General features: G+C 43.7%; 1 protein-coding gene across 2 annotated transcripts in view; it reads left to right on the forward strand.

Moving 5' to 3' along the window:
* The first annotated feature begins 1,023 nt into the window (after window positions 1-1,023).
* The window catches only part of ece1 (endothelin converting enzyme 1), a 30,654-nt gene continuing 5,492 nt past the window's right edge, over window positions 1,024-26,185 (forward strand). Inside the window, exons 1-14 of one of the 2 annotated variants that reach the window (XM_080846816.1) lie at window positions 1,024-1,133; window positions 9,506-9,592; window positions 12,071-12,209; window positions 15,200-15,412; window positions 15,837-15,961; window positions 19,435-19,581; window positions 21,328-21,393; window positions 21,551-21,739; window positions 22,178-22,320; window positions 22,534-22,648; window positions 24,316-24,426; window positions 24,639-24,737; window positions 25,635-25,712; window positions 25,844-25,947. In XM_080846816.1, coding sequence (XP_080702942.1) covers window positions 1,131-1,133; window positions 9,506-9,592; window positions 12,071-12,209; window positions 15,200-15,412; window positions 15,837-15,961; window positions 19,435-19,581; window positions 21,328-21,393; window positions 21,551-21,739; window positions 22,178-22,320; window positions 22,534-22,648; window positions 24,316-24,426; window positions 24,639-24,737; window positions 25,635-25,712; window positions 25,844-25,947 — 1,619 coding nt within the window. In that variant the 5' untranslated portion in view covers window positions 1,024-1,130. Of the gene's footprint in view, window positions 1,134-9,351; window positions 9,593-12,070; window positions 12,210-15,199; window positions 15,413-15,836; window positions 15,962-19,434; window positions 19,582-21,327; window positions 21,394-21,550; window positions 21,740-22,177; window positions 22,321-22,533; window positions 22,649-24,315; window positions 24,427-24,638; window positions 24,738-25,634; window positions 25,713-25,843; window positions 25,948-26,185 lie in introns of those variants that run through there. The other variant, XM_080846815.1, reaches the window with a different exon arrangement.

Genomic DNA, 26,185 nt, shown 5'->3' on the forward strand with positions numbered 1-26,185 from the left:
TGGTCTTTTTTATTTATTTTTTTACACTTGATAAACTACAAAAGGATATGCTAAAATGGATAAAATGGGGCAGGTGGAAAAGAAAACATTGACCTGTGGCTGGGAGCCAGAATCCGGCATAGGCGACCGAATCCTCTCTACTGCGATTTTTTTTTTTTTTTTTTTTGAAAAAATCACCAGTAGGCTAACTAATAATCCCATTAAGCCTATTACCCCTACAATTAGAATCCAGTGGCTTTACCTGCAGGTAACGTGTGTATGTGTTGCTCTTAGGGGATGCATAGCTAAACGGGATTAAACTAAAAAGTAGGCTATATTTGTAAATCTACACCTCAGAATTACCAGAGTGCTCCCTAGTGTTTGAGGAAACCATTTAGACCCATATGTAGTTTACTGCAGACCAAGGTCAGACACTAGAAGCACATACCCTATGATTATGGACATCACCTAAAACTGGATCCACACATCTGGAAAATACACACTCTCAAATTGAGATTGTGCAGATTTATATTTTGAAAGATTTAGCCAAACGTGTAGATGGGATTAGGCCTGGTGCACACTATTGCACTATCTGAAGCACTTTTTTAGTTTGTTTGTGCATCTTTTTGTTTGTTTGTTTTACGGAAGCTTTAACAACACAATAACACACCCCGTTCTAATTGTTTTGAATTTGTGAACCTAAAACTGGAACCAACATCTGGTCTGGGTAATTTGTAGCCTCTTCAGTTTCTGAGGACTGAGGAAGGGAAAAGTTATGTAGAAAATCTTTTTTTTACCTTTATTATTTCACTGTATTATTTCGGTGCTTGCTGAGGACTCTACCGGACAGCAGAACAATTTGAGTGAAGGATAGCCTATTATTTCCAGGACTTTAATAGTTAACGTCTTAGTGGCCCGCCCATTTCACAGTGGCAATTGGTCACAATTTCAAAAGCACCACCCCTCCTGTAGTGCTATTGGTGAACAGTAGTTACTATAATAATCTCTTCAGAAATCGAACAGTTACAGTACCTCACGTACAGAGCGTCCTCGAGGCCAAACACTGTTGCCTTAAAATCTGACCGCACTGTGGTAACTCCGCGCAGTGCTGTTGAACTATTAACTGGTGACAGAAAAAGCTAAACGGAATCATGGTAAGGACGGTTTCCCTTTTATCGTGTTTGTTGCAGTGTGAATGTTGCTTTTAACACCCTGGCAGCCGTAGACACACGCAAACGTCACGTTGTGTCAGACATCTGTGATACTTTGTTGACTTTAGAGAATGGTCAACAGTGGCTCGTATAAGAGAGGTTTGACAGTAGTAATGTCCTACAGCATTTCCTCTGCTGTCAACTTAATTCCCGCCCCTGTTAGAAGGTAGAACGTTTAGAAAGATAAAAATGTGACACATTTCGCTGTGACGTCTCAAACTCCTCGTGGGAACGTCTGACCGTATTGTGTATGTCTTTTATATCGTAGGCGCGCACAGGAAGTGTGGGGCATTTTATCACGTCTTAGCCCTGAGTGTAAACATGTAATTGCATAACACATTATAAATCATATCGCAATGTCATATTCTGCGCGCAGAAAAGTGTTTTTCAATGACAGCCTACTGTAGTTAAGTGTTTTCCAGCTGGCTTCTTTGCCTCGCATGGCAGTTACTCATTACCTCAGTGAGATCAGGGAAGAGCTTAAAGTCATCAAGTGGACAGGTGGCGCAGGTAATCTCTTACACCCTGGCAATAAATCAACGCTGTAAACATTATGTGTCATAACAACATGATTGACCCTGTAACTGTCTAGAATAGATGGTACAGAAGTCATGAGTCTGACAAGCTTCCTTCACACGAATAATAGATGTGGGGAGCTACAAATGAGACAGTGCCTCTTCTGTAAAACAGAGAGAGAGCTTGTTTCACTGGTACATGTATTTAGAATTTAGCTGAAAGCTTTGCGAGGAGAGGCACAACTGTTTTGACAAGTATATCAGCTCAGAATGCCTCTGTCTCAACAGCATCCATTTCCTTTTGAAAGGACACATGTGGTTCTGCTCGTGGTGAGATTAGGGTGTCAGAGGAGGAAGAAAGCAACAGGGTGTCAAGAGGCGGCCATACATCTCTGGTGTCTCATTGTCAGCAAAGACCCAAGTGATACATATTTGCCCCCTGATTGTGCACACTTACTCAGGAATGACAAGCTCGTATGTACAAGAGAACTATGCTCATCTCTGTAAAAGGAATTTTTTTACCTTGTGGAAGAGCAGCTTTGTGTGTGATCACCATAATCCTAAAATTGTAATTTTTGTTGTTTGAAGAATTCTGTGGGTCTGACATGGATAATAAGGAATGTGATCTTTGCGTCAATAAAGGAGTCTGTGACTCTAGATAAAATCAGTTCACTTTGTCCGAATCAGTTTAGTTTCTCTTCCTTTAGCTGTCTTTATTCCCTTTCATGACCGGTATCGTAAGAGGTGGAGAGCTTCCGGAGTTTTCTACAGCCTTGACGTTCCAGGAGGTGTTCTTTAGATTCCTGGGGGATTCCATTTTTTCTTTTTTTTCTGGCTTGTTTTGTGAACACAGTGCAGGCGGAGGTATGAGGTTCGTCTGATATCACAGGTCAGGACCTCAGATCTGCAGTCCCAGCCAGGCTCTTGATACCAGTGGCTTTGGCGGGGCCATTTCCTATTTTCTCACAGTGTAGAGGTTGTGGGTTCCCTATGGAGGCCCATGAAGCATAGTGAAAAATGTGCAAATTCACTGAATGATTAAATGAAATGACAGCTAAATGAAAAACGCTACCTGTATGTAAATGAAATGCTTTGGTGCTGGGACTTCTGGAAGATGTTGATGTCCACATGTGCCACCTCTTTCCCATTCAATCCCTTCAATAATACACTCTCATAAAAACATAGACACACAAATGCATGAATACACACATAGGCCTACATAAGACACTTACACACTCACACACACACTCACACCACCACCACTACTGTGGCATCATACGAATGTGTCCTGAAGAGCAACCTCTTAACCACAGGCTTTTACAGTGCTGAATGATGTGCCAACCAACACATGGCCTAAATAAGGCCTTATTTTGGCTGGTATTATGACCCTGTAACTGTCTAGAATAGATGGTACAGAAGTCATGAGTCTGACAAGCTTCCTTCACACGAATAATAGATGTGGGGAGCTACAAATGAGACAGTGCCTCTTCTGTAACACAGAGAGAGAGCTTGTTTCACTGGTACATGTATTTAGAATTTAGCTGAAAGCTTTGCGAGGAGAGGCACAACTGTTTTGACAAGTATATCAGCTCAGAATGCCTCTGTCTCAACAGCATCCATTTCCTTTTGAAAGGACACATGTGGTTCTGCTCGTGGTGAGATTAGGGTGTCAGAGGAGGAAGAAAGCAACAGGGTGTCAAGAGGCGGCCATACATCTCTGGTGTCTCATTGTCAGCAAAGACCCAAGTGATACATATTTGCCCCCTGATTGTGCACACTTACTCAGGAATGACAAGCTCGTATGTACAAGAGAACTATGCTCATCTCTGTAAAAGGAAATGTTTTACCTTGTGGAAGAGCAGCTTTGTGTGTGATCACCATAATCCTAAAATTGTAATTTTTGTTGTTTGAAGAATTCTGTGGTTCTGACATGGATAATAAGGAATGTGATCTTTGCGTCAATAAAGGAGTCTGTGACTCTAGATGAAATCAGTTCACTTTGTACGAATCAGATTAGTTTCTCTTCCTTTAGCTGTCTTTATTCCCTTTCATGACCGGTATCGTAAGAGGTGGAGGGCTTCCGGAGTTTTCTACAGCCTTGACGTTCCAGGAGGTGTTCTTTAGATTCCTGGGGGATTCCATTTTTTCTTTTTTTTCTGGCTTGTTTTGTGAACACAGTGCAGGCGGAGGTATGAGGTTCGTCTGATATCACAGGTCAGGACCTCAGATCTGCAGTCCCAGCCAGGCTCTTGATACCAGTGGCTTTGGCGGGGCCATTTCCTATTTTCTCACAGTGTAGAGGTTGTGGGTTCCCTATGGAGGCCCATGAAGCATAGTGAAAAATGTGCAAATTCACTGAATGATTAAATGAAATGACAGCTAAATGAAAAACGCTACCTGTATGTAAATGAAACATGTGCCACCTCTTTCCCATTCAATCCCTTCAATAATACACTCACATAAAAACATAGACACACAAATGCATGAATACACACATACATAAGACACTTACACACTCACACACACACTCACACCACCACCACTACTGTGGCATCATACGAATGTGTCCTGAAGAGCAACCTCTTAACCACAGGCTTTTACAGTGCTGAATGATGTGCCAACCAACACATGGCCTAAATAAGGCCTTATTATGGCTAACCCGCCAACAACAGCATGATGTGCATAGCAGCAGTGAGATAAGATCGCCTTGCAGGTGTGAGGGATGGAAGGGTAGGCCTTTGTTTTGACTCTTGTTTGCTGTGAAAAGGGCTTGATTGTTTTTGCTGGGTCTTTCACATTGAGTCTAGGCTGACAATGTCATACTCATAATTCTAGTCAGAATATGAGTCTGATACTGAACCATTGGGCTGTGATTATGGGGTGTGTTTCAACGAACCAGGAAAGAAAATGCCTCTTCGCTGAATTGGATACCTAGAACCAATCAGAGCAACGTAGTATTCTGATAGATTAAACTTTTACCTGATCCCGTAGGAAGGACGGCAAAAACATCTTTTCAATCGACAAATGCCTTGATCGCGTTTCTCTGTTCCTCTTTCAAAATGAATGCGCTGTCAATATCTGTTGAGATATGCCTGCTCAGGGTACTTAATTAGCACTCAAGGCTAGAAGCTACCATTTGTTTCAATGTTTTTTTTGTCTACGCGTTAGCATAACCTATCAATAATGGTCTAGAGTGCTTCAGTTAAGACCTACAATCCTCGGCAACATTCGTGTTGCACATACACAACTAACCGAGTCAATGTAGACATAAAAAAAGTTGTGTAGATAGCTTACATCATATAAAATATGTCCCACTAAGCTCCCGAGACGGCGCCATCTTTGTTCGATGTATATTCTATCTATCTAATCAACTCAAGCGTTGGTTGGTCATCTGTCCATCAAAGTATAAAGCCCGCCATTACAATTTGATTGGTTTAGATTGCTTTCTCAACTTTTTCGAAAACTTCAATCTCTCCCAACTAGCTCAAGTCCAGACTGAATCTCCCAGACCAAAAATTTTGTGGGCAGAGTTCAGGCTGGTATCCAGGCAACATTGAGTCCGTTAGCTTATCTTTTTTAATTTTTGCCCCTAGAATTACAGTAATACAGCAGTTTATTACCTTATCTTATCCCCTTAAGTTTTACATCTTAGTATTTCTGTACTATTAATGTACTATACTACTGTATATATTGACGTATAAGATGGATCATCTTTGAGATTTTCCATTGTTAAAAAAACATTTGTGTTATTCATAGGTAATCACAGTTTTAAATAGTTTCAGGTAATTTGTCAGATGACTGTCCAATTGAATACTTTAGCTTCCTTTATGATGTACAGTATGAGACTATGAGTGAAGATGAAGCCTTATCCACACAGTTATGCCTCCTGGAAGAACATGCAGAGTGTCTGATATAATCAGAATGTGCTTTTCCACTGCAGGAACTCGGCACTTCTCAGGTGGTGCAAACATTTACAGGAGCCGTTTACTTGACAATAGCCTTTGCTCTCGCACTACAAAATATTAGACAAAACATTAGACCACTAAACCATAGAATGTACGAATACCCCAAGGTCGAGTCATCTGTTGAATTTTGCTATGAAGCTGCTAATCCTTGGTTAAATGGTTGCATGGCTGGCAGCCGTAATTACTTGATTAGTCCCTTTAGGAATTCAAACATTCTTTGCAATCAAAATTACAGATTTTATGGTGATTCCTGTAAATTCGCATGAAATTTTGCAATTTTTATTTCTCTTTAATCCCTCATAAACTGAACTGAACATCAAGTGGATGTCTAATACCAAACTGACTTCCCCGCGGCCGTCAATCCATCACACACCTGACACCTGACACCAAACCAGTGGCTGGGATTCATACAGACTGTGCACAACCTTATACCACCATCAGGAGGCAGAAGAAGTGGAAATAAGTTCAATTTTAAAATCAAGGTTTATTTTCTGCAATTTTCTGCAAAATTTATGTGGTAAAAAAGAGGATATGCAGTGATTGTGTCATGCGTTTGGATTAAATAAATCATTGTGGTCTGTTAATAGATTTGTTGTTCTTTCCAAACATAAGGCTCATTTGAAAGCAGGGATCTTTTATAGTTATAGTCAAGAATATCTGCCTATTCTATTTGAGTCTATTTGCCCCAGGCTAATAAACAAGAGTCCATTGTCCATGGAATAAGGCCGATACCTCACGGCCACAACTCCTGTGACTCAGCTGTGACCACAGTAAAGGTTTCTTTTTGCTCTTGTTCTCACAAACAAACACACACACACACACACACACACACACATTCACAAACACACTTCTGCTATGTCCCGTGAGAATGCCACCTCACCATAAATAATTGACTGGTTTATAGGATCAGTGACGACTTACTGACTCATAGTTGTGGTTTGAGGCCGTGCTCATGGGCAGAGGCCCCGACCTGTTCCAAGAATCCTGGAATATTGACTGCTCGCAGAGCTGGCATCGGTGAGGCCCAGTTCAGGAACGATGCCGAGGATAAATCCATCTTCACCTCCACACCGTCGTGTCTCAGGGGTTGGAAAAGTGCTCTGTTTGGCTGAAGGCATCTTCACACAAAGACACACACACACACACATACACGCGTACACACACAAAGTTGACGCTCCGACAGGATGCAGGAGGAGGTTCCCACGTCATCTTCCGCTCTCGCTGACACATGTCGGATGGAAGCCCATTGGCAGCGTTGGCATACTACTCCCCACCCCCACATCCCCCGAATCCTCGCCCTCTCACCTCCACCCGGAGGGCAGCGTGTCTAATGAGAGGGTTAGTTTGCAGGAACAGGCCTGACTGCCTCTGCTTACACCACCACCCCTACCTCCTCAACCACCCTGGAGCCTCCAGAGGCACATCTGCCAAGGGAGCGCTGCCAGGAAAGTGTCAAAAAATGAGCACGCCTCTCTGGGATGACCGCTCGCCAATGCAAGGGGCCCCGTGCCAGTGAATACCAAATCCTCATGAGCTCACAGAGCCTCTGGGAACTAGGAACGGCCTTCAGAGGAAAGTGGAGAAACAGTAGTAGTAACAGCTGGATGACCATCCAGGATCGCGTCATATTCACTTACTTTATATGTCTCCTGGGCATTATCAGTGTTTGGCAACATTTTATCGCAGTGTTTGTGATTGTATATTTTCCCCAGATAGAGTCAAGTGACAGTGCTAGGACACCGCCCTCATCTGGTTAAAATGCTGCCTCGTTTAAGCAAGGCATCATCTCCTGTTTTATGACCAGATGATTGATTGCCCTCTGAGGAGAAGGCTTTTGTGTTACTTGATACAAACATGCCCAGACTGCTGGTTTAAAACTCAGGGTCTCAGATTTTCAGCAGACCAGACAGTTGATTTTTTGCGTCAGAGCTCCAGAAGGCATTCGCGTTTCCCACGGTGCCAAGGGTGACATTAGTCAGCGCCTCTCCCTGCTGTTCACTCTGAATCGTCTCTCATCGGAGGGTCATCTGTTGTTCGCACAACCGCGCATAGACCTTGCGACGAGGCCGACAGAAGCCAAGGTATGAAGGAGCCAAGGCAATCAGCGCAGGGTTGGAATTTGTGGTGATAGTGGTAGGGCAGCGGAGTGGCCTGGCAAGAGTAAGATAAGAGTGAGCTGTGGTCGGGTGCATGTCAAGGAGGACAAGGAGGGAGGGGTGGGGGTGGGGGGGTATGGAAGGCTAGAGGGGTGGAAGCAGAAGGCTGAGGGGGTCAGGAGGTCGACAGAGTTGGCAAAGGCCAAACTCTGAGGCCAAGTCAACAGTGGAAGTTTTAAAGCAGTTTAAAAGCAAGTTAAAGGATGACTGATTGTGAATCATGATGATTGTGCAACTTGTCAGAGATACCATACTGACATAGTTTCCTGAAGTATTCACCTATTGTGTAGTTTCCGTTATAGTTTTCCTGTTCTTGGTCATTCGTGCGAGACAAAACACGGAAATAAAGCTTTTTTTGTGGACAATAACTTTCCACCAGGAAGATCATAAAGTAGGATCAACTATTTCTTGGGTACCATCATTAGCCTATTTTTTCACAGAAGGAAAGGTCCTCATTGTTCTGGTCTGGTGGGAAAGTATTATTGTGTTGATTGTGAGACAAAGACAAAACTCTTTTACAGTCACAATATTCCTCTTAAAAGATCGGAATAAAAAAGACTATTGTAATGTCGTTATGAATATAACTCAGGGCTTCTTAAATGTAAATCACAGTTGTGTAGAAATGGGAAAGGTTCCAAGGTATTTATGTTCCAGTAGTCTTAACCACTGCAAAAAAAGAAACACAACAAACAGCACAACTCAGTGGAGAGGTTCAGACTGGGTAAAGAACAATTGCCTGTCACACCTATTGGGTAACCGTAACCTCGGCAACAACTTGTAACATGTAAGGGGAGTGTCTGAAGTCAAGGAACCCTGCCCCCTCAGCCTAGAATATCCTATGGGCAGGACAGAGTAGGCATGCCCTAACCTCTAAAAGTTCCCTCCCAGATCTAAATGAAACCACGCTCTGGAATGCAGACATTCTCTCTCCCTCAATTCTCTCTCCCTCTCTCGCTCTCTCTCCTTGTCTCTCACTCACATGCACACATGCAAACACGCCCCATTTTCTCACTCACTGATGTAAGGCGCTCCAGTCTCGCTGTCCTCCTGCTTCTTCCTGGGTTTTTTATGAGCAAACAGAGCCTTCGTCATTGGGCTGCTGCCTCTCTGCCCTCCGCTCCAAAGCTCCACCGCTCGCTGTTCCATGCTGGGAGAAGAGCTCTGTTCCGAGGAACGGTTGCTGGAGCAGGGAAGCCCCTGTCTGTGTGTGTGTGTGTGTGTGGACGGACGGGTGTTTCTTCTGGGGAGGTGAATCCCATCGGTGGCCCACAGCTCAGCCCCATCTGCAGGAACAGAGAGAGAAAGGGGGTGGGGTTGGGAAGGTGGAGGCAGGGGGCGGGGGGGGGGGGGGGGGGGGGGGCAGTTTTTAGGGTAAACGGATGAGAACGCGTTGGAGCAGGGTGAGCAGAGGAAAACACACCCCTCAACAACTGAAGACTTTCTGGGACACCAGCATCCCACACGCTCGCACAGATGGACTTACTCTCGCCTGACCTGAGCCTCCAGAGGGGCAACCTTTCCAGGATTCTGGACAGATAAAAAAGACTAACACACTCACTCACACACACACACACACACACATACAAACACACACACACACACACACACACGTATACTAGGGGCTTCCCTGGAGGAGAATGGAAGTGCTGAGGGAGTCTATTCTGCACTTGACCTTTCAGATGTCAACCTACAAGCGGGCCACCCTGGACGAGGAGGAGCTGGTGGACTCCACCTCGGACGACATCTACCCCTCGGCAGTCATGCAGGTGAGCAAGCAAGCACGCTTTCTCCTAACAGGGAAAACCTTAATGACCAGGGGGGCTGGCCCCGCGTGAGTCCAAACACATTCCTTTGCTTGTGTCAATAATAGCCGTTCCACATGGCTGGGGACGTCACGCTGTGAAGTCATGAATATCAACAGGAGACTAACACTTAGTTTAGTTAGTCATAAAATAAACAAGTTGCTCTGGTGACATGCTTGCCTCTTGTATAGAACCTTGAGGCGGTTCTTCTCTCAGGTATCGGCTTCTGGATGTGTTTGTGCAAATGAAACATTTTCTCAGTCCTGGAAGAAACTATGAAACAGAATTAGATTTTCGTTGAAGTGTTTTTCATTTGCTTTCATCTAAGGAATGATTCTATGAATTTGTGCTTCAGGTACTGGTCCTGAAAGTCTAAAAGAACGAAACTGTCACACATTTATAAATTGCAGTGGTTCATGTGGAAAGTCTCAGTATGTATCTCAGTATCCTAGCTGAGTTTGTCAGAAAAAATATATATATTGGACATTTAATCTAGGCTGTTTTTGCATTTTAGGTTATCTCCGCATAGCATTGTATTAGACGGCCAATTGTGGGTTGAGCATGGGAACTCTCAACCAGTCATTTGTGGTAAACTGTGGTAAAGTAAACTGGCCAGTTGGTAGGGTTTCAGATAGTCAAATGCCACTCACATGTGCAGAGATGGTATGCCAGATAAGGACAGCAGACTTTGCATGGCCTGTGGGCTGCTCAGAGGATGTCCCTGTGTGATCCATCCCCCCTCTGACGGTGAGATTCTTGTAGACTTGTTTTCTTGTGAGTCCATCTGAAACTCATCATTCCAGTTTAATACTAGTTCTAGCTTGCTCTCATTATCTCTCTCTCTCTCTCCCTTCCACTTTCTTTCTCTCATTCGCTCACATTATTTCCTCTTCTGAGAGCCTGAGCCTCATTACTCTTAAAGCATTTCTAAAATATTTTCCCTGGCTTTGGAAGGGTGTTAGGCGTCCAGAGCATTTTTGTTATTCAGGCAAATCTTTGGCTTTCTCTCTTCCTGAGTCTCCCAGTGGTTTGTCTCCCTTGGGGGATCTTGGAGATCTAAACCTCTTTGGGTTTGGCACATGGATCCCCAAAGAGCAGAGCAGCCTGAAAGAGCGTGGGATTTACTTTAACGATCCTAGACTCCGTCTCCGACTCTGACTGACCCCTCCGCTGCAAAGAAGACAGCGTTTGGTTTGACCTCTGCCCTATCGGGGTTAATGGAGTATCTTCGTTTAACTGGGGTAAATCCGAACTGTGTTAATGAAGTTAAGGCTGGCTGGTTGACTTGATTCTTTGAAAGTATTTACAAAACTGATTAGAAATGTCAGGGAAACACTTTGAAATGTCAGTAAAAAATGTTTATAGTGATGTCTCATTACTTCTTATGTTTTTTGTCACTGGTAAAGGTTGGTTTTTGAACTAAAAGTTATAGTATTGCAGACTGGCAGTGCACACATTAGTGACACAGGCGGTTATTCAAGAATTGTTAACAGCCTGTTTCTTCGGAATGCTAGGCAGTTACTTGGTATGTATGGAGAGGTGATGTCATGGTTAGCATATGTTTTTACTCCGTGGTAAAGGAAGAGACACTGGGAAAAAATGAAAGTATGGGCTCATCCAGGGTGTAGGTGCTTAACATAATATGACAACTAGCGGTTGAAATATAAGATAAATGTTTGCAAAGAAAGTGTGTGCTGCCACCATATTTGTTTTTCATTGCTGCATATTAAATGAAAGCCTGTTTAAAGCCCATTGGTTAAAACATTTAATTAAGAAGAAGGTATGTCTTGCATGCGAAGCCTGTGTTCTGTTACTTTTTGACCTTTTATCACAGAGACCTCTACCCTCTCTCTGAAAACCCACTTTATGATGATGACAAGACCATGCAGAGCCATAAAATACTAAGGGGGTTTGGCAGAGTGAAAACTTGTAACATGTCACATTTCACTTAGAGCAAAGGAGGTGATGAAATCACTTGATTGTGTTGACAGGAAGGTCATTAAGTCCTTTCCAACAGCCACAAACTTATAAAAATGTAGCAACAAAGTTAAAAATACTTAAACTCATTCTCCTGAATTAAGTATGCCCTACCTATATAACCATTAAAACATTGTAATGTCATTTTGAGTTAGAGTTAGGGTTAGTTAGGGTCACTCTTAATCAAAATGATTATTTAGCTTTTGAGGCCCACAATGAAAGTGGTTCCCAGGTCCACATTGGGACATATTCCAAAACTGCATAACCTCCTTTTTGATTCTGATTTTGGACACATAGAGTCCAACATGCACATAGAGTCAGGAAAGTGTAGATTTTTAAACAGTGTGTGTGTGTTCGTGTGTCTCTGTATGTGTGTGTGTGTGGGTATGTGTGTGTGTGTGTGTGTGTGTGTGTGTGTGTGTGTGTGTGTGTGTGTGTGTGTGTGGGTATGTGTGTGTTGCTCAGGTGTCACTGAGCCGCGGCCCAGGCCCCAGGTGCTGGACAGAGAGGACGCACAATGAGAGGAGACTGCTGGTCCTCGTCTGTGCCCTGTCCCTCGCCCTCTTCATAAGCCTCCTGACGCTGGGAGTCCACTACAGGACAGGTAGGTGGCCTGGTCCTTCATGTCAGAGTCAACACAAAGGTGTGAAAGATGTTGGGTGAATGTTTTGTCCTAACACAAAGAAAATATTGTGGAAACATACTGGGAACTCATCGAATGTGGAAACTTCATCTAAGGGATTAAGGGACATCTATGTTTTGTCAGGAATCTCTAGTAGACCACAGTTATGTGACCAATTTAGGCAGATCCACTAAATAACCTTCTACTGGGGAAGTCTATTTCCATGGGCTCATCACAGATGTCTGTTTTCTTTGGTGGTTGCCATTGCTGTTGCTTAGGAAACACCATTTTAACCAATCACCAGCGCTTGGTTTTATAGCAAGCAGGCAGTGGTAAAGTATCTGCTTCTGTTGGTTGGTAGCACATTAGGGCACATCTGACCTCTGCCAGAAAAAACTGTCTGATCTCATATCTGACGTCTATTATTTACAGTCAATACAATGCTGTTAATGAATAAGTGAGTTGTTCTGTTTGACCCAAATGTGGATACTTTGGCGAGCACTGGCTGGCTCCACTTGTTCAGCTGATAAGGCTCATGGCGATATCATTCCACGGATCAAAACTTATGTGGGTGCCTGGTATAGTCTGTGCCCACATCACTAGCATCGCGGCGCGAGCAGTTTTTGGATGAATCCACTTAATGGCTTAATGTGAGTGTGAGCTTTCAGAAGCTTGAATTTCCCTCAATGTTGGCGTCTCAGAGTCCTGGACTTAAATATCCAAGCACTGAGTGTTGAAAGAACAGTTAATTTATCTGTAGTTAGAGCTTTAACACGTTGGACTGGTAATACCTCCCAAATGGACTGTGGCGCATAGTGTTGTGGTAAGGGTCGTGTTTGGGGGGTGGTGGGGTATTCATTTCATAATGATGTGGGGTGTGTTTGGATACCTAAGAAGAACAAATATTTGCTGGAGGGAATCTTTGTGCTGTTCACATACATACTTCACTCAAGCCAGGCGGGATTAACGAGACATTGGAGCCAATAACCTGCCACTCCGTTTTCTCGGCTCAAAAGCTAATATCTAGCCATATTTGGAGAGGAAACAGAAATGCCACTTCCTCCTATTCAGCCACCCACGTCTGCAAGCTTTGCAACGTTCTCCGCTCTCTGAAACAACAAATGGGTCACAAAGGGAGAGAGAAAAGAAATAAGGAGAAAAAAAAGTAACTTGGCCAGACTGTTTACTTTCTCTCTCCTTTCCTTCTATTCAGCTGCGCTCACTCCCCCCCCCCCCCCCCCCCTCTCTCTCTCTCTCTCTCTCTCTCTCTCTCTCTCTCCCTCTCTGTGTTTTATCATTTTAGATTAGGGAGTGAGGATGCGTCTTTGAGCCAAGTGTTTTTCGTTCCAAGGGCCTGACAATGTAGCCCATTGTGGTGCATTCCTCTTCTGCCTCCTCCCTATCTCTTCTGAGCTCCACGAAAGCCAACAGGGCCGTGTCACACCAATTATACGCATCGTCGACGTAGTCCTCCATGTTAGTCCACTTCTGTGACAAAGGCTTTTTTGATAGAGAACACAACCTCTTTGATTTTCTTTCCTCTGTGTCTCAAAGTAGTGCCTTTGTACAGAAATATAAATGCGTACACATGTGCAAGAGCATGACAGAGAGAGGGAAAATATAGAAATGGATTGAGAGTTCAAGAAAAATGAAAATCTCTTCCAGATTCCCTTCCAAAGGCAACAAGCCATAAAGCTCTAAGCTCCTACACTGTGTATCTGTGTGTGTGTGTGTGTGTGTGTGTGTGTGTGTGTGTGTGTGTGTGCGCGCCCATTTGTGGGCAATTTTGTGGGTGCATCTGAGGGCATATACAGTACATGTTTGCCATTCAGAAAGTGTGGGCAGGCCTGCGTGTGTATTTGTGAGCGAGTGTGACTGAGAGTATATTTATGTGCATGTGGCTCGCCAAATAAACCGACAAGCACACTTAAAACACTTTGTGCCAAGGGAAAGAAAAAAAAAACTAAAAAGTCATGTTGACACTTTCTTTGTCGCAGCCAGTGAAGACTGAATTCTTCCCCAGCTGTTAAGCAATAAGTCGGAGCCTGTAAAATCAGCACAGCTGTTACTCATTCTGTCAGTGACCTCTGTGGCATGAAGTGGTTGGTCTGCAAGGGCTGCCTACTAGTGATTCATCATGAGGAAGGAGCCCAGGTGTGACAGGTGTGAGTAAGAGTGTACCTGCAAAAGAGAGACAAGAGAAGGGGGCCTTGGGATTTAGTGTAGCATTTGCACGTGAGGGAGGAATAGAGAGAGGCAAGAATAGTGTGGGAGTGTGAATGAGAAGGAAAGAAAGAGGGGAGAAAAGACATACAATTGATAGGGTGAAGAGAGTATTTTTCTCCATGTGAGCTTGTTGGTGTTGGCACGACGAGATTCTGTATTCATCTCTCTCTTTCTCTCTCTCTCGGGGCTTATCCATTCCTCCTGTTGATTTCAACACGTTTCTGAAAATCGCAAATCCTTTCTTAGAACTCATGTTTTTTATTTTTGGCGAAAGCGCGAAGGAACTGAACGAATCAAGATGGAGGTGCTGCCTCCTCCTCCTCCCAAACACAGAGAGAGACACAGACACAGACACAGACACAGACACAGACACAGACACAGACACAGACACAGACACAGACACAGGCACAGACACAGACACAGACACAGACGCAAACGCAGTGTTCAGTGTTCACGTGAAGCCATACATGGAATAAATAATTTATTATGAAACCCTTTAGAGCAGTCCCACTGCGGGGAAGTTGTGAGATCTACTACATCCATTGAGTGTCATCCAGGTCAAAAGTCATGCTTTAAGTACGGATCTGTTTAAATCAGTCACCGTACTACAGTCTCTGATGCATCTGTGAGAATGTGATTACCCAGTTACCCAGTGCGCTGTATAGCTGTCAGTTGTCGTCAGCAATACAAAGCAATACACATCAAAAAGCTGTCTGTCTGAGAGTTGTCACGTCTCCCGTTGCTAGGCCACCATGGAGTGTGTTTGTCGGAGCCTTGTGTGACTGTGGCCAGCTCTGTCCTGAGCTCAATGGACCGCTCAGTGGACCCCTGCCAGGACTTTTACAACTATGCCTGTGGGGGCTGGATCAAGAACAACCCGCTGCCCGAGGGCAAGTCCCGCTGGGGACCCTTCAGCAACCTGTGGGAACACAACATGGCCGTCATGAAGCACCTGCTGGGTAAGTGTCCGCTACCCCCACCCTGCCCTGGGGCTGAGGGGCCGTGCTGTGGTCAGCCAACTGAGTCAAAAGCTGCTTTTAGCGCTAATCCTTTTATTTGGGGATTGCTCAAAACCCGCAAGTAATCTCTCCTCTTACCGAAAGGGCAATTGCATTAGTTTGGTGTGGAAATGATGCTGGAGGCAAGTGGTGTTTCAGATGTCCAGCCTCTTTACACACTCTCCCACTGACACAAACTAACACGCATACACACATTCACACACACACACGTACCTGCTTTAGGAGGTTAATGTATATCTAGTTCACTTTGTTTATTGCCCCAAGTTCACTTTGTTTATGTGTGGTAACAGCATCCTGAACAAAGATTAGTTGTCCGTGTTGGTGGTGTTGATTCGTGCGTGTTCTTGTCTCATGTGTCCTTCAGAGAACACCACCATGAAGGGGCTGAGTGCAGCGGAGAAGAAGGCCCAGTGGTACTACCAGGCCTGCATGAACGAGGCCAAGATCGAAGCCCTGGGAGCCCAGCCACTTCAGGAGCTCATCAATGCTGTACGCTTGCCCTGGTTTGGCCAATAAACACTAGTGATATTCTCACCCAAACATCCCAACATTAGGCTACATACATTTGGTGCAAATTTGGTGAATATCCGTGATGACATTGCTAATGTATGACATATTATTACCTATTACCTTTTACTCTCACCTTGGCTGAAGTTGTATTTTCTTTTTTGTATTTCACTGTTGTTATTTAGATATACCATATTATGTATTGTAAATGAGCTACCACATACAATTTAAAATGAACAACCTTACGAGAACATGTTGACACATAAGCCTATCCCAACCCCGCAAACAGGGAACGTCCCCAGGACGTTAACAGGACATTCGCAAGGTCCCCAATCGTCCCCAATTGGTCCCCGCCACAACGTTCGCTAGAGGACGTTACCAGAACGTTTTTGACGTTCGTAGCAAGTCTACGTTTGGTCCTTCTGTGACGTTCGCATGAGTCTTAAATCGGACTTTTAGAGAACCTTATAATTTGGTCTGTCAGCACACCTCCCCAGGACGTCATTTAAAAACGTCCCCGTAACCTTTACCTGCAGGTCCTCTGCGTGACGTTCGCATGAGCCTTAAAACGGACTATTAAGGAACGTTATAATTTGGTCACTCAGCACACGTACCCAGGACGTCATTTAAAAACGTCCCCGTAACCTTTACCTGCAGGTCCTCTGCGTGACGTTCGCATGAGCCTTAAAACTGACTATTAAGGAACGTTATAATTTGGTCACTCAGCACAGGTCCCCAGGACGTCATTTAAAAACGTCCCCTTAACCTTTACCTGCAGGTCCTCTGCGCGACGTTCGCATGAGCCTTAAAACGGACTATTAAGGAACGTTATAATTTGATCAGCACATGTCCCCAGGACGTCCTTTAAAAACGTCCCCGTAACCTTTACCTGCAGGTCCTCTGCGTGACGTTCGCATGAGCCTTAAAACGGACTATTAAGGAACGTTAAAATTTGGTCACTCAGCACACGTCCCCAGGACGTCATTTAAAAACGTCCCCATAACCTTTACCTGCAGGTCCTCTGCGTGACGTTCGCATGAGCCTTAAAACTGACTATTAAGGAACGTTATAATTTGGTCACTCAGCACATGTCCCCAGGACGTCCTTTAAAAACGTCCCGTAACCTTTACCTGCAGGTCCTCTGCGTGACGTTCGCATCAGCCTTAAAACGGACTATTAAGGAACGTTATAATTTGGTCACTCAGCATAAGTCCCCAGGAAGTCCTTTAAAAACGTCCCCGTAACCTTTACCTGTGGTCCTCTGTGGGACATTCGCATTTGGTCCTTCCAAAACGTCCCCTTGACGTCCTCTGATGGCCCTCTCTGAACCAGAAAAATGTTTTTCATTTGACCGACATTTTAATGAAAAGCCGGCCAAATATCTAACCTATTTCTGCTTCTAAATTAGCCTATTGAAGAAAACTGACCGCCTGCATAGCTTAAATAATAACATAATCAGGTAGTTTAGAATGCAACATGTTTATTTTCCTAAGTTTACAATGGGAAACAAAAACATTTATGTCTGATGCGCGTCAATAAGTGGCCTTTAAGCGCAACCTGCTGTGGCGTTAAAATGAGCGCCGCAACATGGTCATTTCTCTGTTCAATGAGTCAGGTATTCAGTGTTTGGAAAGTTCACTTTCTACATGAACTTGCTCAGTTCATTGTTCATAATTCAAAATTTTGAACTAAGTTCAAAGCTCCAATTTTCAATATGCTGCGAGTGCTATAATTTTTCAAAATCTCTGTCTGCAATACCGCTCGCGGCTCTTCGGCGCGCAGTAGGCCTATAATAAAAGGAAACGCGCAACACTGCAGGTATTACAGGACAGGTTCATCCTCGTCAGAAGGTTTACCCTCATCACTGTTGTTCAGTTCAGTTGGCCTCTGAAAAAAAGCTTTTAAGGCTAGTCTGCTTGGCCATGTTGGATCCTTCTCACTCAGTTCGCTCCTCGTTTGAAACCGAGGGTTTGCGCTTTATTTAAAATGCAGCATATGCGTGTTGTTAAATAACTTTCTAACGGCAGATTAGGCTGTTCCTTTAAAACATAATAAGGGCAGTGCACGTTTGCTTTATAGGCCTAAATATTAGAATTGTTGTCAAATCCAGATTCTGCTTGCGAGACGGGATTTTTAAAGAAATTCCAATCAGACAATTTGACCGGTGAGCTCTTCGTTCTGTTGCAGCATCTTTGAAGGCCTATGGAAAGCTCAATATGTTAAAGCTAGACACTTGGTCACCTTCCTATGTATGCATTGTATTGGAATCATGCAGACATTACATTTATAGCACAGATCAGTAAAGAAGCATTCATATTTATTTTATTTCATCATTCTTAGTTTGGCTAGTTATTCTGCCTCCCTGCCCGCACGTCCGTGATGTGCCATGGATGTTAATTTAAAAAGTAATCATTACGGAAAACCCTCAATGCGTAGTGACTGAGATTGCTACAATATGCTTTTCCTCAAACCCTCGGAAAAAAAGACTAAGTTTGTTGGCTGTCTCACACTGTGATAAACCTGTTAAAGTGACACAATCTTAATCAGACAGTGTTAGGACAGTAGGTAGCGATCTCGTTTAGTAATAGGAAGGTTTACGGTTCAATTCCCATGCCCGTAATCGTGTGTGTCTGTGTATGTGTCTATGCATATCATATGAAATGTGTAAAATACATGAACTTGAACTTGTGTGTGTGTGCGCCCTGTAAGCAAAATGACGGCTCCGCGATCTATTATTATTTTATTTTCTTCATTTAGTTCAGCAAAAACGGTCGTGCCTGCTACGTCCGCGGTGCATCCTTGAATAATGTACCCAGGACGTCTAAAACACGTTTCCCAGATGTCACCACAATGCCCTCAGGACGTTCTTGCAACTTCCTGCAGAACGTCCCCAGGACCTATAGAAACACGTTCCCCAGACGTAACCACAATGCCCTCGGGAGGTGCTTGCAACGTCCTGCATAACGTCCCCATGACCTATAGAAAACGTTTACCAGTTGTCACCGCAACGTCCTCGGGACGGTCTTGGAACGTCGGGCAAAACGTCCTAAAGTTGTCACGGGAACCATACACATTTACGTTTTTAGAACGTCCAGAGAGACCATTACAGGACGTCTAGGGGACGTCATTTTGCTTACAGGGAAGTCAATGTAATTCAAGATCAACATGTGTTCCCTGCCAGTGTTTGTCTTTTAAAAGCCTTCGGCTAATTACACAGACATGTATCAGGGTGCTACCCGTGGCTAAGTTTGTTTCATGTACACACAGTCGCTCCAGGGTGTTGTAATGTTTAATCATCCTTGGTTGGCTCTACCTTAATTGTGTGCAAGGGGTTTTCTTATCAGCATGTTGATCTTGATAACTTTAGATGATCACATAAACCTGTATTTGCTTTCGGTGAGCAACAAGGGCAGCGTGAACTGTGCTCTAAAAATAATGTTTTTTTGGACTTCTAGACAGGAGGCTGGGGCCTCACGGAGCCGTGGGAGAAGGATACCTTCCAGGAGGTCCTGCGCATGGTGTCAGCTAACTTCCGCACCTCACCCTTTTTCACCGTCTTCGTGAGCACAGACTCCAAGAGCTCCAACAGCAACATTATTCAGGTATGGTCTTGATCTAAAAACAAATTATACACACAGGCCTATCTGATGCATTATCTGAAATCATTATGCAACTGAAATGATTTTGCAATGGTATGTGTCTAGCAATGTAGTGCTCAAATAATAATAATACATAAAAGTATATCTGATGTACTGCCTGTAGTAATGTTTAATTATCACCCAGATACTGTAATAATTATGCAATGGGATCTACAAAGGCAGGGCATTTGGTTTACAGGAACTGGTAGCCCAGTAAGGGAATGTCACATGTTTATTCACTGACTGGCCTGATGGCTTTACGGAAACTGAATTGAGGGCAGGAGACAGAGGACATAAAAGAGAGGAAGTGCTGGAGGAGAAAAAGCTTAGGGCAAGTAGGGCAGGAATTAAATGGTCTATTTGCTTTCTTTTGGGTTTTTACTGGGTATTGGGTGTTTTCTAGAGCTAGTCGTTGGTTGTTTTTTTAATTGTCTTCATTCTTTTCTGACGATACAGTTTTTTTTTATGCTGTATTCCTTTAAGCTTTATATCTGGATGGATTATCTTTATTGAAGATATCTGCATGGATGGATTAAGAAACCCCTGGGCCTGGAGACGTGAAATGCATCATGCATCACCACTTTTATGTTTGAAAAAAGGCGTCGTTCGGCAAGTGGCTGTGCTCAGTCAGCTTGTAGGTCTTGACGTTCAGATTCTGCGCCTAAACTAGCTATACATCGTATCGTCTCGTCACATGATCAAATAGAGACTTGACATTGGCGAACAAGATACAAATTACCAGCAATCATCATTGCATATCTGTCTATGACCAAAAATAACAAATTAAATAAAAAATGATTCATTCAATTGAATCGCCTCTTTAATAGTGTCTATAGTCTATGTACGAAGCATATATTTTTGTTATAGATTGCTACTGACAATTTCCCCCTAAAAATTATGAAAACCATGACAGAGACAGGTTTGCCATTTATAGGCAATATAAAGCATAAGGGATCTTTAATAATAATAAAAAAAATGAATCCTTGATCATTGTTGCATTAAACAAGCGACATAATCACTTTTCCTTTTGCCTACGAACCTTCCGCGCAGGCTGCGTTGTCTTTTGTTCCCTGGCGCACATGCACATTTCCTAACACATCACAAGTACACTGAATTAGCCATTAGCCATTAGCAAATTAACAAAATACACCTTTTTCTACCACAAATAAGAAATACATAACAGCGACTTCACGCTGAGCCTCTGGCTTAGGGGCCCCCTGAGCCCCTGGGCCTGGGCCCGGTAGGCCCGTTCGTTAATCCATCCCTGATATCATATCTGATGTCATTAAGATCACTTAATAATATCAGCTTAAAAGTAAAAGAATAGTTACTAGAACAAGAATTCATGTTACCAAGTATACTGGAAATGAAACCATAAAAAGTTTCAACTCCATATATAACCCTTAAAAAATGAAACAGGATGCAACCTAAGATATATATATATATATATATATATATATATATATATATACAATTATTATTCATTTTTTTGTTATTTCCATCCTGTTACAAAGTTTTGATACTCAATTGACTGGAAAACTAGGATGTGTTTCCGAAAACTTGGCATCTTCTTGGCTATTTGTTTGACACAGTCCATTATTTCTGGCAACCATTAGAGCAATAAAAAGGTTATTGCTGGGCAATTTGTAGTTTGGGGTCCAAGCGCTGAAAGAAATTATTCCATTTGACCGTGGATGTTTTCCTCTACAGGTGGATCAGTCAGGACTGGGGCTTCCCTCTAGGGATTACTATCTCAACAAGACATCCAACGCAAAGGTATGAAGGCACATGGAAAGTATAGATTCTGGAAGCTTAAAGCTTTCTATGGAACTGATTAAGAAGGCTATGAATCAACAGATTACAATGTAACAGCAAGAGGTGATTACCATGTGTGCGATGATTTGTGAAGTCCTGATTGTGTCTCCACTGACAGTACCTGAAGGCGTACCTGGACTTCCTGGTGGAGCTGGGAGTTCTGCTGGGGGGCTCTGAAGAGACGTCTCAGACCATGATGCAGGAAATCGTGGGCTTTGAGACCTTGCTGGCCAACATCACTGTGCCCCAGGAAGAGAGGAGGGATGAGGAGCTCATCTACCACAAGATACAGGCCAAGGATCTTGCAGTGAGTTTCTCCTTCCCACACACACACACACACACTCACACACATATGTACATACACACACAAAGACACGTACGTCACAATCACACAAACACATTCAAAGGTTAATGTTTCTCTGTGCCACATTTGATAGATGTGTTCAAACCAAGTTATTCCTAAAATCCTCTACCATTGCCATATTTTGCTGAATGCTTAATGTGTTTTAAACTGAAACTGAGACTAAATTGAGGTTTCAATATGGTAGTAATGTACTATAAATCTGTCACTCACATCTGATCAAATATCTATGTAAATGATGCACTTTGCTGTTCTAAGCCACCAGGTTCAAATAATGGCCCTAGTGTTGCCAGCACTGCTCTCGTTGTTTTCATATAGACATGCCACGCTGAACTGCACAAAATGCCATCCCCTATTCTGTCTTCGCCCGTGGGTTCTGTGCAGACTTTAGCCCCTGCAGTGGACTGGATGCCCTTCCTCAAAGCCATGTTTGACCCTGTGGTGCTGAATGACTCGGAGCCGGTTGTGGTCTACGCCAAAGAGTACCTCCAGAAGGTGTCAAACCTCATCCAGAACACCAACAAGAGGTACCAGATGTGAATGGCTAGCTGTTATTTTTCATCTAATTAAAAGTGGAATGTAGTCAGTACCACAGGAGAATGATAACACTCTTCTCTGATAACCAGCATAAGTGATATAAACCTGCCTGTCTTTTTTGCAGTCTCACTTGCTCATATGCTAGTTGTAGAGAAGTGATATCCACCTCATGTGTGTTCTAACACAAGGCTGTCTTCCTCCAGTGTCCTAAATAATTACATGATAATGAAAGTGGTGAGAAAGATGGTCTCCATTCTTGACCAGAAGTTCCAGGACGCTGAGCAGCGTTTCTTTGAGGTCATGTACGGAACCAAAAAGGTAAGCGCCGTGTTTACAGTCCTTATGAAAGCGAGAAGTGAAGTCACACCGATTTAGATACTGATTCTAAATTCTGATGCTGGCAAAAAGGCAAACAGCTCTCCCATCTGATAGAACTCAGAATGCAACTCAAGTGGGGATCTCCATGGAACCATTATCTGTCTTCCTAATGCCTCCACACCCACTCTTCCATCACTAAGTCCGACATTTGCGTATCGTCGTGATAAAAAGACTTTGCGCGCTGGATATTCATGAAACCTTAAGTACACTCCATGTTTGATCAGGCTCAGATTAAAGCAAACTGCATTAGCGGCTTTAGCATGCTCATCTGTAAGGAAGTAGTTGAACTGGGGTGGGAGGAGATGAAAGGTGTTGGAAATGGCAGAGTGGCTGTCAGATTGACGTGCTGCTCCGCTGATGTGGGTGAGATGGTGGTGGGTTTGCAGGCTGGGGTCCCTGTAGCCTTCAGCGGTTAAGGCTCTTATCAGGGCGAGATTCAGTTCCTCGAGCTTTCCCTTCCGCTAGGGGCACACTGTAATAACAAGCCAGGATCTCTGAGTTCTTGGCCTTCTGCGTGGGCGTGTGTGTGTTCATGCATGCATCTGTCAGTGGGTGGGGGCCTGTGTGTGTGTGTGTGTGTGTGTCTGTGTGTGTGTTTGTGTGTGTGTCTGTGTGTGTGCACACTAACATGCGTAAGGGGATGTGTGGATTTTACCATGCATTTCTCATTTTGAGGAAGTATGAGTTCTCATGAGTATGTGTGCGTGAGCTTCTCCTTGTGCTTTTAGACGCGAGTGCTGACCTCTGCAACAACCACCCCTGACCCCGATCCACACTCACACACAACACACACACACACACACACATACACAAACACACACAGACCCTCTTCACATTTTTTAAGTGTCTCTCTCTCTCTCACACACACTCTGTTCTCCACCCCCATTCCCTGTGGCCGTATATCCTCGGTTTTGACTCAAAACATCCCAGTAGGAGAGGGGAAGTGAGGGGTGACAAGGGTGTCCTGTTGCTGTCAATCTCTGCTTGTAAAAACAAAAGCCAGGCTTTAAGGGGTGGGCTGCAGTCGACATAATAGATAAGAAACAAATAAAGAGCTTGAAAAGCGCTATAAACAAAACTCTTCGCTATGATCGACTTACACATCTATTTGTTTTTGTTACGTTCCAGGAACACATTAACATACATTTATTAAAATGTTTATAAAGGCTGTCTGTAAGCCATGAAAAAGCCTTACCCTACATACCCTTAGTCAAGATTTCCTCTGCTCACAGGAAGTGACACCTCAGTTTGTTTTAGACTTTCGTCACTGACCTGACAGGAACCAATTTACAAAAACAAAGAACTCAGACATGATGTCAACTTTTGTGGTTCCTTTTGTGGTTTTTCAAGGGCCATATTTAGGTGAAGCGCCTATGCCTGAGAAGGTACAGTTCATGACTGGTCTGCTTTGTTCTCTTTGGTTCTGTCAGTAGGTTTGATGTGGTGGTTAGTTGTGGTTTATGAATGTAAGGGCATGGACCAGGAAGAGGGTGTTGTCCTCACAAAGGATATACCATATAGAGATGGAAATGTGTTTCATAAACATATTGTGTACTTAGACTGAGACTAGTCTGTTAATGGTGTGTCTGTTTCTTTGTTTGTTGCAGAGCTGCACCCCACGTTGGAAGTTGTGTGTGAGCGACACAGATAGTGCATTAGGCTTCGCACTAGGGGCCCTGTTTGTCAAAGCCACATTCGCAGAGGACAGCAAGACTATTGTAAGTGGACCACACACCCTGCAACACCTACCCCACGGATGTGGAAAAAAATGAAATGCTACTCTGACACTGAGCTGGCTGATTTCATGCTTTTAAGTCCAGCCTCTTATGTCATTCAGTCACTATTCAAATATTGTCTTACAACAGAACTTTGCTTCAGGTTAAACTCTCTCAGAGGAGCTGTCTGTCAGTAATATCATTTTCTCATCTAGGCTGAAGACATGGTGTCAGACATCAAACTGGCCTTTGAGGAGAGCCTGAGAGATGTTGCCTGGATGGACTCGGACACCAAAAAGGCCGCCAAGGAAAAGGTGTGTGTGTGTGTGTGTGTGTGTGTGTGTGTGTGTGTGTGTGTGTGTGTGTGTGCGCGTGCAGATTCTGCTTTGAATACCTTCCCTGAGCACGGCCAAATTGAGTCCCCACCCTTCCATTACCTGTGGCCTCCGGCCTGGCTTACTGGATTTGACATATAGATGGAAATGTCAGCCTGTCGAGGGTTGTTATGGCGACTCGGCCTGACGGTAGCCCTGTGTGCTGGCTCTGGCTTTGTGGGTTCCATGGCGTACCGCACAGCACTGTCCTCCCCGAGGAGACAGGGTGAGACATGGGGTGGGGGGGACACAGTGAATTTTTCAGTTGTTGACAGAAGAGTGTCCTTTGCAGAACTCTGAGGTCACATAAGGATGACTGATATTTTTCAACGTTTTTATGTTGGTCATGTGATCATAACAAAACAGTACTTATGTACTTTCATTCACAGATTAACTTTGCAAGAAATGTAATTGAAGTGAGAAGCCCCTTTTGCTTTTTCAATTAGATCAATATTATTACACGTCTCGAAATAAAGGTTTTGTAACTTCAGAATTGTGCGACAGGGCAACGTTGCTGATTATTTAGCTCTCTAAAACAACTATATTTATGTTCTACTACAATGAAACATCACCCAAACATCAGGGCTTGCTTATCAAAGAAACCTCCCATTTAAAAGTCCTCCTGTAAAAAGTGATTGATCTGATGTTGTAGTTGTAGCCTGCTTAAATACTTTGACCTATAACCTCCTACCATGGCCTATGCTAGCCTTTCAGCTCAATCTAAATCCATCACATCCAAACACACCCTCTGCCATAGCACACACTTATGACACGACAATCTACCTCTCTGTTGCTCAACAGTACCATCTGGTGGTTGTTTTTTGTCTCTTCACTTAGGCTGATGCCATTTACAACATGGTAGGCTACCCCAAGTTCATCATGGACCCCAAGGAACTGGACAAGGTGTTCAATGATGTAGGTATAAAGGAATACGGATTGATACTGTTGTGTGGTCTTTATGGTACTTAGTACAAACCAGCATATGCTTACCAAGCCCTTGAAAGATAATTAGAGGGCTAAGTAGTAATTTTTTCTGTTTCTTGCAGTTTGAGGTGGTGTCAGAGCTGTACTTCCAGAATGTCATGCAGTACTACAACTTCTCTGGAAGAGTCACAGGAGACCAGCTCAGGAAGGCCCCAAACAGGAACCAGTGAGTTCTGCCCTAGACCTAAAATACACCCACATTTATTCAACCTCAGCTGCATGAAAGAACACACACACACACACACACACACACACACACAAACACATCCACACACACACTTACACTCACACACACAATTACGGTCATACTCACACAATTCTGTAGTAGCAGGAAGCAGTCTTGTGGTCAGAGGTTCACACTCACAGACTGACATACACACACACACAGACACACTTTATGAAAC

The sequence above is a fragment of the Sprattus sprattus genome (assembly GCF_963457725.1).
Source record: "Sprattus sprattus genome assembly, chromosome: 10".
Classification (NCBI taxonomy): domain Eukaryota; kingdom Metazoa; phylum Chordata; class Actinopteri; order Clupeiformes; family Clupeidae; genus Sprattus; species Sprattus sprattus.